This window comes from Athene cunicularia, assembly GCF_003259725.1.
Source record: "Athene cunicularia isolate RWA chromosome 4 unlocalized genomic scaffold, athCun1 chr4_part2, whole genome shotgun sequence".
Taxonomy (NCBI): Eukaryota; Metazoa; Chordata; class Aves; order Strigiformes; family Strigidae; genus Athene; species Athene cunicularia.
In genome coordinates this window covers 23,638,820-23,653,669 of record NW_020799099.1, presented here as the reverse complement: position 1 = coordinate 23,653,669, position 14,850 = coordinate 23,638,820, and the positions used below count along the sequence as shown (strand labels likewise).

The window sequence follows — 14,850 nt, the reverse complement described above, 5'->3', positions numbered from 1 at the left end:
CTCAAGTGAGGAATAGCTTAGCTTTCTGCTGCCTTGTATGGAGACAGAGCAAGTTCATTTCTTAATTCAGCTGCCTTATTCAGGCATTGCTGATGCTCTGAAGGACCTGAAATGCTAGGTTCCCGATTTTGGTTTTGTGGTTGGTTTGTTTGTTTTTAAAGCTTAGCCATGCTGACACAAGTGGCTTTACCTTGTTCACGTACAGTATAACCTGTACATAGGAAAAGGTAATTCTAGAAGAACAAAACCCTACCCTTGGTCAGGTTGTATTTTTAAGCTTGGTAACTTGAGTTCCCTGCATCTCCCTCCTTTGCCGCAGGCACCTGACCTGTGGCAAGACAATGTCGTGGCAGTGCTCTGACACCCTCAGGCTCAAGGCAGGCGGCTGAACCTGCCCCTTGCCCATGAGCTGCTCAGAGGAGCCTTGTTGGCTCCTTTAGCCCTGTGTAGGTCAGAGCACTCAAACTGCTGTCATCTGCAGCAGAGGCTGTGCTGGAGGTGAGGGGACAGATGAGGTTTGTGTCCATCACAGACAGACGAAGGAGAGTTGGGGCAAAAAGTTGAGTGGAAAGATGGTGACCAGTCCCTTGGTGGGGATGCCAGGGCAGGAACATTGGCAGTGCCCTGCGTGGTTATAAAGTGGCAGGACCACCTTCTGAGTGCTGGCACAGGTGTGTGCTGCCTTAAGCAGGCACTCAGGAGGTGAAACTGCCAAGGGGCAGTGATTTTTAAGTGGGGATTTCAGGAGCACATGCTTGCAGCATAGCACATGCTTGTGCAATGCACAACACGCAGCTGTGGCATTGCAGGCATGCACCCCGCAGTCACGGCAGAGCACATGCTACTGAATCGAAGAAATTCACTCAACAGTCAGAATCCAATCTAACTGTTAAGCAGGTATTCTTTATTAGCAGTGTTGGGGTCGCCCTGGGGATTCTCCACCGTAAGGGCTCCCACCAACTAGCAAGGGACATCAGTTGACATACACACAAATCATACATATTAATTAGGTTTCCTGGAAAGGGGTGTCTTATGATAATGAGTTCTGGAATTCATTTACATAGTCCGAGCATGTGTAGTCAAAATAGAGTGAGGGTCTTTGGTGGTGGAGGGAAGAAGTCACAAGTCTGATCTTCCCGGAGCATGCGCTGTGAGGTAAAGTCCAGGTGTCTTCCTAAATCGGCGAGATCGTCCTCCCTAGACTGTATCTCTGTGTCCTTTTGTTCAAGTTCCCCTTTATTTTAGTTTGCCCAAGGGCCCATTGAAGACTGCTATCAGTGAGTTATATAGGGAGCATTTGACTTTTGTCTAGACAGACAAAGAGGCCTAGGAAAAACTGTTGAGGCGTCCTTGGGAAACAAACACAAGCAAAACTTTAATGCATCACAGTTTAGACTTAATCAGAAACTCACTGGTTTGAGCCCTTTCACTCTCCAGCTAACACATGGTTAGCATAGCACATGTTTGCCTGCCCTCTGACCTGGCCTGGCTGTTTGCACTCTGTTCAGTATCCCTGTGCCCTGTAATCATGGAGGAACACCAAAAGAAGGGTAAGCCCCTTTCCCATCACTGTGCTGGGTGTCCTGGTTTTAGTAAAGGGTTTGTGTGCTGCTCTAGTTCTTCCAAAAGGCACTAAGCCTTGGACTTGCTCAGGGCTGGCCACAATAGCCCTGATGGTTTGAGGGCTTCTTTTTTCTTTTTTTCCTCTTTCTTGATTTGGTGCTTCCTGGTGAGGCTGGACTGGGGACCTGAGGCACAGAATAGTTCAAAGATGTGACCGCAGCCACACTGTGACACCCAGTGTGTGGCATGGGATGCTACCACCGACAGCAGCTGGTCAGGAATTCCCTCTGGTGTTTCAGGTCACTGCTGACTGACCTGCATGGGCAAAACTCCCCTCTGCCACTGCAGGAACCACGGGGATGGGTCAATGCACCACCCTGCCATGGACCCATCACCAAGTTTCTGCTCCATCACCAATCATGATGGGCAACTCCCTAGCAATTTAGCTACAAGATCAGTGAAGACACTTGCTGGTGAGGGGAGTTTATGGGCAACTGCAAGCTGTGAATCACAGGAAAATCACCAGGAAACAGATGCTTGAAACTTCTGGTCTATTAGGCTCCCAGCCCAATGTACCTCTCCCCACATTACAGGCTATTTTGGGAGTGTTAACAGTGGGCACAATTTCAAACTTTATGTGGAACTTGTTCTGCTCTTGCCATGAAAAGCAGCAGCAATTTCCCTAGGCTGGGAGTCCCCTGTCGTGAGCCGCTCTGAAAAGGTAATAGCCACTGGGCAGGGAAAGGAAGCTGCCTTTTTTTTTTTTGTGAGCTGGCACCACATCGGATGCATGCCAAAGCAAACCAACCTACGGGTTCCCAGCCACAGCAGCATGTCCCTGCTTGCAGGGTGGCAGGGAGTTGCAGCCCTCCCTTGCCTGGCCCAGTTCTGCATGCCACACTGCCCCGCTCCAACCCAGCTCTCTGTGCTTGGCCAGGAAGTTGAGGAGCATCCCTGTCCAGGTACACAAACACCTCTGGGTACTGCAACCCCCCCAACAGCTCAAAGGCAGCTTTACAGCTTTTAGCCCCGACAGTCAGCCAGCTTTAGCTGTTATACATTCAAATCTGTCTTTCTGTAGGATTTTACCTGTATTTTAACGACCCCATCTGAAGCCATGAGCTGTTTTTTTGTGCAGTTCTCCAGAAAACTGAATGGTTCTGAACACTCTCTTCTGGAGCAGCTATGATTGCACCCTGCTAGTGCACACTGGGACACCCCTGAAGAGCAAACCTTCCAGGGGGTTGGACCTTCCCAGCCCTTTCTTTATGCCTCAGTTTTGCACAGACTCAAATCACTTTTGCTTTTGGTTCCTGTGCTAAGATGAAATCAGCCGTTGTTCACAGGCATGGTGAAAACTGTCTTACATTTCAGGCTGTCTGGTATAAACCAGACACAAAACCCTCCATTTGAGAAACGTTTCCAAGCAGGTCTTCAGCTCCTGTGTAATTCAGCCCTGGGAACTCATAAAAGGCATATCTATGCTTTCATTGAGGCACTAATTGCTTCCACATTACAAACTCCTGCATACCAGGGTTTAGCATGTGTCAGGAGCATCCATTTTTGTTCCCAGCTGGGGCTGTTGATAGCTGGCTGCTGCTCTCATGGCAGGGCACGGCTTTTGCAGAAGCCCTTCAACACCTGCCCAATGCCCTGCATTGCCATGAAGTATGTTACCGGCACAAAACAGGTTCTCCTCAAGGCACAAAACATCGTGTATCTGTGTAACAGCATAAGCAAAAAGCGATGCCTGTGGTTAGTTTTGTCTGGAAATGTCATTTTAAGCAGCAGGATGGGGCGAGTGCTGGGTTTCTGCAGGCTGGCCCTGTTGAGCTGTCTAAACGTAGCCGCAGGCAAGTGAAGAGACATCTTTAAGCATCATGCAGACTAAAGCAACTTCTCCAGGCCAGGCTGCACACCCACAAAGGAGCACACACAGACAGTGGTGGGAAGCAAAGCCCAAATAATGCCCTGACTGGCTACTCCCAGGGCCATCATCGGAGCCATTAGCCCATCAAAGGCCCATCTGCACAAACCTAGAGCTGTACAGGGGCACAATAGCAGATAGGAACGCAACTGAAGGACTCCTGAGGAACCAACAGCTGTCTGGGCCCCTCCCAGGGCTGTGTTTGCAGAGCCATCAGTCCCTCTGGCCAGGAGCAAAATCCATCACAATGTCTTTCTCTTGGAGACAGATCTTGTCAATGTTTATAACACCTGAAGGGAGAGTATAAGGAGGACAGAGCCAGGTTCTTTTCAGTGGTGCCCCGTGTCAGGACAGGAGGCAATGGGCACAAACTGAAACACAGAGGGTTCCTTCTGAACATCAGGAAACCCTTTTTTACTGTGAGGGTGAGAGCACTGGCACATGTTGCCCAGGGAAGGTTGTGGTCTCCATCCCTGCAGATCTTAAACCATCTAGGCACAATCCTGGGCAGCCTGCTCCACGTGGCCTTGCTTGAGCAGGGAGGCTGGACAGAGAACCTCCAGATGTCACTTCAACACCAACCATCCTGTGAGTCTGTATCTCAGAGCTCTCCAGGTCACCTTTTGGTCTAAGGAGGATTGTTGTCTATGGATGTGACGCACATCAGGGGATGCAGCAGAAGAACATACTGAGATTGAACAAGATTTGTTCACGGGAGGAATCACAGCTGGAAAAAGGGAGGGATTTAGGCAATTTGAAGAACAAGTGTGGGAAATAGAGGGATAGTTATGTATAAATAGTTGGCTTGTCAGTACGCTTGTTTGTCACTGCCCTAGCACCTGATCAATCTACCTGGTGTCCTTATTAAATTCCTTTCTAACTGCGTGAGGGCTCTGTATTCTGTGTCCATATGGGGACATGAGAGCAGCAACTGAAGTCAGACTGTGGGTTGAAGGAGCTGTGTGTCCATGGTGCAGCCAGTGAAGTGGGGACAGGTATGCCATCACTAGTGAGGATCAAGCTGGATTAGCTGGAGAACAGGTGAAATGGACTGGGAGAAAAGGGGTGTGGGGGTCTCTAATAGCCAGCTCAGGGTGTCAAAACACCTGGATGGCTCTGGGAGACTGTAAGGCGATGGGACCAGCAGAGTCCTCACCCACTGTGTGTCTATGAGGGAGGCTGGCTGTACCAGTAACTGGAGTGGGGCTGCAACCTCAGGGGCATGATACACTTTCCTCTAACACTGGCCTTCCTGATGGAGTTTTCATGTAGTTCACAGGATGCTCATGCCCCCACAAGAGTGCTTTGTCAGTGATTCAAAAAGGAAACATAGGAGTGGCTTTGCAAAGTTTTATTCTACATCCTCACTCTCAGAAACCTTTACACAAGCTACAAACCAAATCAAAGCAGTGAGCTGCAAGTTTCCTCTTCAAGCATACGAGCAGACCTGCTTTTCATGAATTCACCTTCCCTGTGTCCAAAAGCAACATGTTGCACCCCCTTGTCTGCTCCAGATGTTGAAGGACTGAAAGGACCTGATTTTTGGTCGATGTTGAATTCTTATCAGCCACTAGGAAGGTCATACCACACTGGAGCATTCCTTGCTCCCCCCCACTCCCTCCACTACTTCCTTCCACCTTGGAAACACCATAAAGCCTCCAAGAATAAGGTGATGATTTCTGACCTGTGGGAGCGTGTCTGCAAAAGAAGACCTACTCTATGAGTAGCAAATCCAGCCCAGGGCAGGCAGGTGAGTTTTCATTCTATATTTCAAGAGGAAACAGGTAAAGGGATTTGCTCAGAGATACTGGCAGGTCCCAGGGAGAAGCTGTTTCACCTCTCACAGCAAGGTACCAGCCACCCAGCTCATTCAAAATGGCTGCAGTTCAGCAGCTGGATCAGGTGTGGACTTGTGGAGTTCCTCCCCAGGCCTGCTTTCAAAAATGTGCCTGTCTGCCTTTAAAAAGGAGTCCAATATCCCCTGAATACCAATAAGCAATAAGGTTCTCCACAGGCTGTTCTGTCTTCTACCTTGCTCAAATGATGAGAAGTGCTATCTTTTCCCTGTGGTTTTCAGGTTTTCCACCACGGAGGGAGGCTTTTTGGTCCTATAGGCAACAGTGCCTGCGATCCGGGACCCTCTGATGGTACTGATGTACGGCAAAAGGGGAGGCTCCCGCACCACCAACGCAGTGCCCTCAGGAGTATAGGCTCGGAGCAGCAATTTCTCTTCTGCATGAGCCGTCACTGCCACCCAGCCTGCACAGCCAAAAAAAACCAGAGTCAGTCAGTGAGACGAGTCACTGGGATCTGAATGAGGGTTCTGACACAAACTCAGTGCTTCCCATGTTGGCGAAGAACTCGAGTTATCCAGTGTGATTTCTGTGAGAAAGCAAACTCAAATACCCAGCCCTTTCCCAATAGAAGATAGCACCTAAATCCACATCTTACTCTTCCCCAGACACAGCTCTTTCCCGGTGAACTTAAGACGGATGGTAGGAATTACAAAACCACAACAATAAAGCTTTCTAATCCATGGCCCTTTCCCTCTCTCCTGGACAGCCAACAGTGTCGCTGCCATTCCTGATGCTGTGGAACTTGTATGGCAGTCAGAGCACAACGTATTGCAATGTGGTCATCCTGTACAACCGTGGTTGTCAATCTCCATTCTCAGGGACTGCAAAGCCTCAGCTGGACAGAGTCACGGCTGCCCTGATTTTGTGTTGGTGACAGTCCTGCTCTGAGCAGGAAATAGAGCTTCATGCCTTCAGAGGCCTCTTCCCATCAATGTTTCTAGGATGTAGACCCTGCAAAGCAAACTAATGAAGAAATATTAAAATTACCTGCAGAGGAAAGCTTGATATCTGCAACTGCCTCAGTGGTACCAATTCCTTTCAGTGTAATGTCCTGAGGGACAAGTGGAGGGAACTCTTTCATTCGCTCTTTGCCACCCATGGGAACCTAAAATCGAAACATGGAGAAAAGATTTAACAGTCAAGAGATGCTTCAGCACTACCTTAAACTGGTGAACAAGGCACAAGTGGGAATAAAGATATTAGACCATTGTTAGCCATGTTAAGAGCTGGCTTGAATACCCTACAGGAGTTTTCAGGTTTGCCAAGAACATCCAGAGCACATCCAGAGCAAACCAGTGGGAGCTCAGAGGTGAGCTAAGATGGAGTGCCCACTGCAGGACCCAGCTGGTGGCTCAAGCCTGCTGCCCTGATGTGAGGGACAGGGGACAGCACCTGTTCTCGATGTGCACAGGAATGAAGCTGCCAGGACAGGGACAGCTCACCCCGTCCCCCAGCAAGTGCTACACAGTATGTAGCAATACCAAGGAAAAAGTCAGACCACCAGAAGACGAAGAGATGTGCAGAGGATCCAGCAAGGAAAGAATAAGAAAGGTACATTTTTCAACTGTAATCTGTTCTGAAACCCCATCTCAGGTGCTCTTTCCTAACACAGCTGCAGCCACGCAGCCTGTGGAAGAGTGCTGCACACTGCAGATCTCTACTCTCCCACCACAGAAGTCCTGAACTCCTGACTGTGCTGGGTTTGTGTGTGTGGCAGGGTTTTGGTAGTGGGGGAAAAGGCTACAGGGGTGGCCCCTGTGAGAAGTTTCTCAAAGCTTCCCCACTTCAAGTCAGACTCACCTCTGCGCCAAGGCTGAGCCAACTAGTGATGGTGGCTGCACCTCTGTGATAACGTATTTCAGAACGGGAACCTGGGAAGAGGAGTGGGAGTTGTGAGGGAGACACCTCTGCAAACACTGAGGTCAGTGGAAGAAAGGAAGAGGAGGAGTCAGGGGGGAGGTTTGCCAGAGTGGTGACTCCCCTGCAGCCCATGGTGAGAAGACAGGCTGTGCCCCTGCAGCCCATGGAGGACTCCACGCTGGAGGAGGTGACTGTGCGTGAAGAAGGTCAGGACTCTGAGAGAAGGCCATGCTGTTGTAGTTCGGCGCTGGGAGGACAATGCATGGGAGAGAACTGCACGCTGGAGCAGTTTGTGAACATCTGCAGCCTGTGGGGAGGACTCATGTTGGAGAATGTTCATGAAGGACTGTCTCTTGTGGAAGGGATTCCACATTGGAGCAGGGAAGAGTGTGAGGAGTCCTCCCCCTAAGGTAGAAGGAGCAGTGGGACTGACTGCACCCCCCATTCCCCGCCCCCTGCACCACTGGGGGGAGGAGGTAGAGAAATTAGGAGCAAAGCTGAGTTGGGGAAGAAGGGAGGGGTGGGGGAAAGGTGTTTTTAAGAAGTGGTAATGCTTCTCACTGTCCTACTCTGTTAAGTGTTATTGGTGGTGTCTGAATTAAATTTATTTTCTTTTTATTCCCCTAAGAGTCTGTCTTTTGCTGGTGACCATAATCGGTTAGTCATCCCTCCCTATCCTTGTCTTGACCAAGAAGCCTTTTGTTGTATTCTCTCCTTCCCATTCCTGAGGTGGAAGGAGTGAGGGAGTGGCTGCGTGGTGCTCAGTTGCCCTCTGGGCTCAAGCCAGATACTGACACATGCTGTTTTTTCCTGTCAATTGTGCCCCAGCTGGGGTGAACGTTTCACCATGCAGGGAGGAGAGCGTGTCCACCTGCAAACGAAAGCCCACAACAGCACCTCCTCTTACCTTTAGTAATTCTTGGCCAGCATGTTTCTCATAGACGGCATCTGCATTATTCAGGGTAGAAATGTGGACTGGCAACAGGTTAGAAGCCATGACAGAAAACCAGGCAGACTTTTCTCCCTGAAATAAATAACAAGAGAAGGATGGATGTTACAATAACAGAAAAGCAGCCTCAAATTGCTCTCTCCTGCTCCATTTCTTTCCTGCATGTTGAAAACTTGTTCGACTGATGTCCACTCCTTGTCTGAGTGGTCCTTGGGTCACTGCAGAGCCAGGATTTATATAAATGGGGAAGATGAGCTTCCAGGAGAGAAGCACCCATGGCTTCACCATCCTGACTCAAAGTACTCCCAATACCATATCCCCTTGCCATCACATCTGCTCAGCTCAGGCAAATCATCCAGGAGGTGTCTTTGCTCAAGTTTAATTACCAAGAACAAACTTGGTGTGGTTATATAGTGAGAGGTGAGTGATGGACATCTCCTGTCTGGTGCTTCTTCTCCTAGAACTTTACATTTCTAACATGCATCTCCCATCAAACTTTTGCACAAAAAGCAAACAAGGCCAGAGAGGGAAGAAACCTCTACAAACACTGCTAGCAGCCTGAAATATAGAAACTCAAGTTCAGTGATTGCTTCAAGTTCCTCACAGACCTAATCTGAGGCAGGGGTCCTCTGTCATGATGTGAGCACAGCTGCCTTCCTCCAAGGTCTCTGGAAGATGTACATTTGCAATGCTGACATAGCAATGGGCCAAGACAGATACCAAGGACCTGTGGGGCCCTAAACATGCATAGCTCAGCTTGCTAAGAGCACCATTACATGAAGGAATCCTAACTGCCAGCCCTGCTGCACTGGACAGGTCTCTGAGCCTGATGCTCTCATCAGGAGATAGTGTAGCACTTTTTTTACCCTGACTTCAGGTTACCTAGGCTGCCAACATCAGCTGTGTTCTCCACAACTTCCAAGACCAAAAGTCATCCCTCACAACAAAACCACCCCTTGAGGGGCCTTGTAGCTGCCTCATCTCACAGTGTTTCTGCAGAGGGTGTTTACTGCCAGCAAGATGTCACCTGTATTGCTGTCCTACTTTGTCAGGGATGCAAATCCAGGTGCTTTCTTAAGTCCCTGATAGCTCCCAACCAACATGTCTACATGTTCTTTTCCTAGAGCTTTGCCCAAGACAGTATGGATAAAGACAGGCTTTCTTCTGCTGGGTTGCTCTCATCACAAACAGCATTTATTCCTGAGTAAGGCATTACTCTTCTGTACTGCCAAGCTGTTTTTTTGGGACAGGGCTCTGCATTCTCACCTTAACTATGATGGAGCTCTCCTGCCTTACTGGTACATTATTAATTACAGAATGCTGTCACCTCCACCTTTCTGGTTTTCTTCCACTAGGTCAAAAATGCCCTCAGCAAAGTAACAATTCAACATTTTATGGTGATCTTGGAAAGCTGACTGACACAAAGGAATAGCCATACATACACACCTTTCCCAAACTGGGGCAAACTACTGAGGAAGGCATTATCGTAACTGCTAGATCCATAGCTGGAAGAAACCACCACTTCCAGAGGAAACATCACGGGAGGTCAGCTCCACACACTTCAATAAACATGTATGGCATGGGATTTCTAATAAATGGAAGGAATTGGTGGGGACACACACAGAGCACCTTTTAAAAATATTTTTACGAAACTAAAATACATGTGCATTTAATTGCTTCATTGGGCAAATTCTTCAGAGGTCTGTGTCAGGAAAGCAAAATGCCCATGCTTTTCTCTCATGGCAAACAGCTTTCATGAAACACAGAAATGAGGAAACCCAACTATTTTCCAGCTAATTCTGGCACTCTCCTCCTTCCCTCTCTGCCTTGTGCCTCTGTATGTTATGGGAAGCACACTAAGCTGAAGGCGTCTGTCAGCATTCAAAAGCAGTTACTGTCATACAATGTAAAATACTGCATGCTGGTAACAAGTATCAAACCTTTCAACTGCAATTCCCCATCCCAAGGCATTCTGACTTTATGCGTGCTTTACTAACAGATTCGTCACCACAAAAGCAGCAAAGAAAGGGTCTGGAAAAGCTATCCAGAAAGCCTTTTATCATCTGGTACTATCACAAGAGATGAAGCAGCTGCTCATAGAATCCTTTCTTCCCTTACCTCTAAGTAGTCTACACGTCCCAAGGCTGCTAAAAACAAAACCATTCCTGGCTTGAGAATGAAGGTCCGTGGAATGATGGCACGTGTTGGCAAAACCAGCTTTACTTCTTTATCTGTCAGGAGATTTAAAACCTGCAAAATAAATTGTATTGCCATAACTTATTCCAGATGTTTTAATGAGTCAATGAAATTCTGGTATTATACTGATAGAGGAGAAAGATCAAGTAGAGCAGTGTGAAGAACATCTAACAGGACAGTTCAATTCTGGTCCACATGGTAAGTGAGAAACAGGATGAGTCAGGGATGTCACCAATCTCCATGGCAATGCAGGGTCCATAACAAAGTATAAGAGCTGCCAGCAGCCTGTTGGACCATGGATTTGGGAATTCTGGGTCTGGCTGCAACAAGCTCACACAAGATTTACTGTGCTTTAGCATGAGTGCTGCCATGTGCAGAACCAGAGACCACCTTCAGCTATGACATTTGAGGTACTCCACTTATGTAGTGACACAAAGCACCACAACAATACTAGCAGCAAAGCTAGTCTCATCTTACTGAAAGAAAAGTGCTGAAAGAAAAGTACTGTGACACAACTCAAACTGCAGGATGACCAGCCTGCCACACAGCGTGGATCCCTACCCCAGGCACAGCAAAACAAGCTCTCCCCTCTGTGAGGCCTCCCAAATGCTCCTGCTGCCTGTCTTCCTCTCCTCCCTTTCCTTCCATCTCCTGCCTTAAACGGGCTCATCTGCTTCAGTGCTAACTTGTTTCAGTGAAATGATCCACCCCAAAGCCAGCAATTTAACCAGTAATGCTGCAGCCATAGCAGTCGGATTACTTCTTAAAGAAGTAACTGTTCAAACCCAGCTATGAAACGACACAAGCACAGAAGTTCAGAGGAAGCAGTGCCCTGAAGGAAGAGACTAGTCTTCAGGTTGACGGTGTCTCTTTCCTAAACACAGGGAACTGACAGCAGTAATGCTTCAGACTGTGTCCCCCATGCATGCTACAGTCATGCAAATGCAAGTTTGTAGCAGTCTGGCCATGAGGATTAACCTCAATTCAAGCATTAAAAGCCTGAACTAACATGGGTTGTGGTGCAGCCAGTGCCCTGAATGCTCTTCCTAAGTTCACAGGCAGCCAATCTTTAGCTTGAAAGTCAGGGGAGCCTTCAACACTGATTCCAAAAGATGAGGTTTTGTCCTGCTAACTGCAGGTTTTCTGATGTGTTTGGCAATGCTTAATCCAAGATCTGAGTTATCAGTAATCCTCTCCCAGACTTTCCAGAAGCTTGGCTTTGGAAAGAGTCATGAGGAAGCAGCTAAAAACAAACATCCAAGAACAAAAATTTAATTCCATCATATGCTAACAGCCACTTTCCTTCCCTCCCCTCTTCTTCCAAAAGAAAAAAAGCTCACACCTGCTCTTAACTAAAAAACTCCCCTGACAAAATCTGCCACACAGACCATCTGCTTGTCCTACAGTTAAATCAAACACTGACCTCAGGACTTAAGTTTGGTCTGAAACTTGGCAGGTAGCTGTCCAAAGGCACAGCAAGAATCATCAAAGTCAGAAACAGCGAAGGCCACTTGTTTTCTACACTTATCCAACTCCAAAAGAAGGAAGAACATATCCAATCTCCTGTTACCAAACCAGGTCTCTAAGCTGATGACTGTACAGTTCTTGCACTTCATTCTCTTACCTCCCATACTTTTTCATCTTCCCCAAAAGATGACCTGTAGCTCTCTGCACAGGTATCAAAGTGATCAAAAAATCAAAACACAACTTTTTTGAACGTGTGCTGAAACACTGATGTAGGTCTGATGTATTGGAGCTATTAACAGGAGCACTGCAGATCCTGCCAGCTTCAGGAAAATGCTTTCTCAAAGACTTGGTTCACACAACACTGGTTATCCTCCTAAGCTCCACCTTTTTCAGTAGGCTGGTAGAGCTTAAAAAGTGCAAACTTAATCAGGTGATGCTGGTATAAACTTGCTTACAGCTTGTCATTTACTTCCCTTCATTTAGATGTTAACAAAGTTTGATGACGCAGTCATACAGTACCCTTGCAAAGATCAGTATGCACTATTCAGAAATGCAACAGTGTTAACACAATGAACCCTTCCCAGATAAATACAAATCATATTTTAATGCAATTGCCCAAACCAAAAGAATCCTAACCCCAGGACTGCAGCAGAAATACAACTGTGCCTGTGGGAGAGCTAAGGCAGAACAGTACTCCCAAACCCTGTCATCCCAAAACACAGAACCAGAGAGTACCTACACAGTTTTCCTTTACAATCCCTGGAGTGTCAAAACACCAGCGAGCATCCTTCACTTCGTTGTATGTGAACTCCTCCCTTTCCTCACGCTTCCTAGGGGAATGTCTGGGCTCTTCATCTATGCTGTATGAGAGCATGTTAGGGTCAAAGTCAACCACAGGTCTAGCCTTCTGCTGGTGAAATGTTCTTCCAACTCTTCCTGGATTAAAACAAAAGGTTTCCTTGTAATTAATTTATTAACTTGCCTTTCCTTCAATCGGACATCTGTCCCTTCCCTTGTTTAAAAGGGATGCACAGCAGTAATATAAAGGTGATAAAGATGCTACATGATTAGAAATTTGTGTGTTCAAAAGCCAAGATGACAAGAAATGTCTTCTACAATTCTTGTTTAGCATTCCTCAAGCCCCAGAACCTCAGCAGGGACCAGATCACACTCCATTATTTCTGTTTCACAGTAAAGCAGGCTGCATTCTTTTTTGTGCCTTAGACTGTCAAACACAGAATTACTTGAAAATCAGGGCTATCTTCTGGCAACTCCCTACATTGAATACATACTAAAATGATGTATGATCACTGTGGTCTGCAGCCAAAATGTGATTATTGAAAAATGAAATTTGTTTTCTTCCTTTGAGTGCGAGAGACAGCCTATAATGCAGTATCACTGTAAACTGCTAAGCAATATGAACTAGGTTAGCAAATGGTGATGGGAGGTGCACTGCACAGAGGACACCTCTGCAATACTACTACAATGGCAGAAAAATAAGTACTCAAAAGAAATACTAATTCTCCCTACGGAGAAGCTAGAGGGCTTGCACCCATTAGTCAGGGAACAAAAAATGGTCAAAATAACTTGAATGCAAGTTTGGAAACTCTTTATAGCTTCTACAGATTAGTGTGTTCTTCCCATAATTAAATGGAAACTAGTTCTTTCAGAGTGGGAAGAAATTACTTGGCAAAATCAGCTGGATTCTACAGAAAATTAAGAAGTTAACAGTCTTTTGTGTAATACAGTATTTACATTGGAGCAGAAAGGCAATACCTTTACTCAGGCAATACTCACCTACTAAGTAACCTTGCTTTTTAAGTTGATTAAGGTACTTTTTTTCTTCACTGCTTAGCTGATCTTCTGTTTTTGTTGCCTCCTCTTTCAGTCTCTCCTGCCTTCGAAATATCCTGTCACATGTAGGATTAATAATTGGAAATTTCAATAGGTTCAGTGTTGTCCCTGAAAAAAAAAGAAGGTAGCAATCTATGTGGCACATTTAAGCTTTGAGGAGCAAGAAAAAGAAAAATTGCTTCTCAAACTTTTGGGTGAAATCCAGTAATACAAAGTTGGAGGTAGAAATACAGCTGCTCCCATTAAGTACTAGCTGTGCCAGCCAAGATGGTGGAAATGAGGCATCCACCTGCTCAAGATTTGCACTCACCTGTGGTTTGATGAAATAAGTCTCAAAGCCAAGTGGTGTCAAGACTGACTTAACACACCTCAGGCAATTCCCACCTCCAGGCAGCTTGGTCTGACCTATGATTGTTTTACAGGGGCTCACCAGTCCACCTCCCGGTCTTTCTAGAGTGGAGGGCACCCCTAATTGGTAGGGATGTCAGATAAAGGTACCGTCCCTGCTGGCAGGGGAGCACGTAGGCCGGCTCTGGTTCACCAAACATCTTACTGCTACAAGACACACAGCACGCCCTGTGCATGCCTCCCACCCCAAAGAAGGTGACGATTTGAAGCATGGCACAGCACTGGAGCTCACTGCCCACAACGGCGATGCTTCGTGGTGGCGGGTCCCTCTGCCCCAGGGGTGGCCGAGGGTAGGCCAGCTGGCCTCTGAGTACCCGACACCGTGGATGACCCGCGCCGTGATGGGAAGAGAGGTGCCCCTGACCTGGCCAGGGGGAGACGGTGGCCCTGTTGACGATGTCAGGGGCACGGGACTTGCAGTAGTCGGAGCACAACAAGATGTTGAAAAGCGTCGACTTGCCGGAGTTGGTGGCGCCTAGCAGGTAGACGTCTCCGGCACACTTCCAGGAGCGCTGCAGGCGGCTGACCAGCCCCTCTAGGCCGAAGCCCGTCTTGGCACTCACCAGGCGGACGTCCACCAGCGGGGCTTCGCGCAGGCCGGCCTCACCACACGCTGTCACCAGCCGCTGCCTTAGCCGCCCCAAGTGCCCGGAGGAGTCGGCGGGCAGCAGGTCCACCTTGTTGCCCACCACCAGCAGCCCGGCGGCGGTGACGTCTGGGCCCAGCAGCGCCGGCAGCTGGGGCAGCACCGGGTCGGGCAGCTCCAGCAC

The 14,850-nt window shown here is 47.8% G+C and overlaps 1 protein-coding gene across 1 annotated transcript; it reads right to left on the bottom strand.

The window, feature by feature from the left end:
* Positions 1 to 4,829: 4,829 nt before the first annotated feature.
* NOA1 (nitric oxide associated 1) lies at positions 4,830 to 14,850 on the bottom strand (the record flags this gene model as incomplete). Its single annotated transcript, XM_026847943.1, has 7 exons — positions 4,830 to 5,749; positions 6,334 to 6,451; positions 8,114 to 8,230; positions 10,274 to 10,405; positions 12,558 to 12,754; positions 13,616 to 13,780; positions 14,445 to 14,850. Coding segments are annotated over 7 exons (1,341 nt in total), but the record flags the coding sequence as incomplete, so codon positions are not given.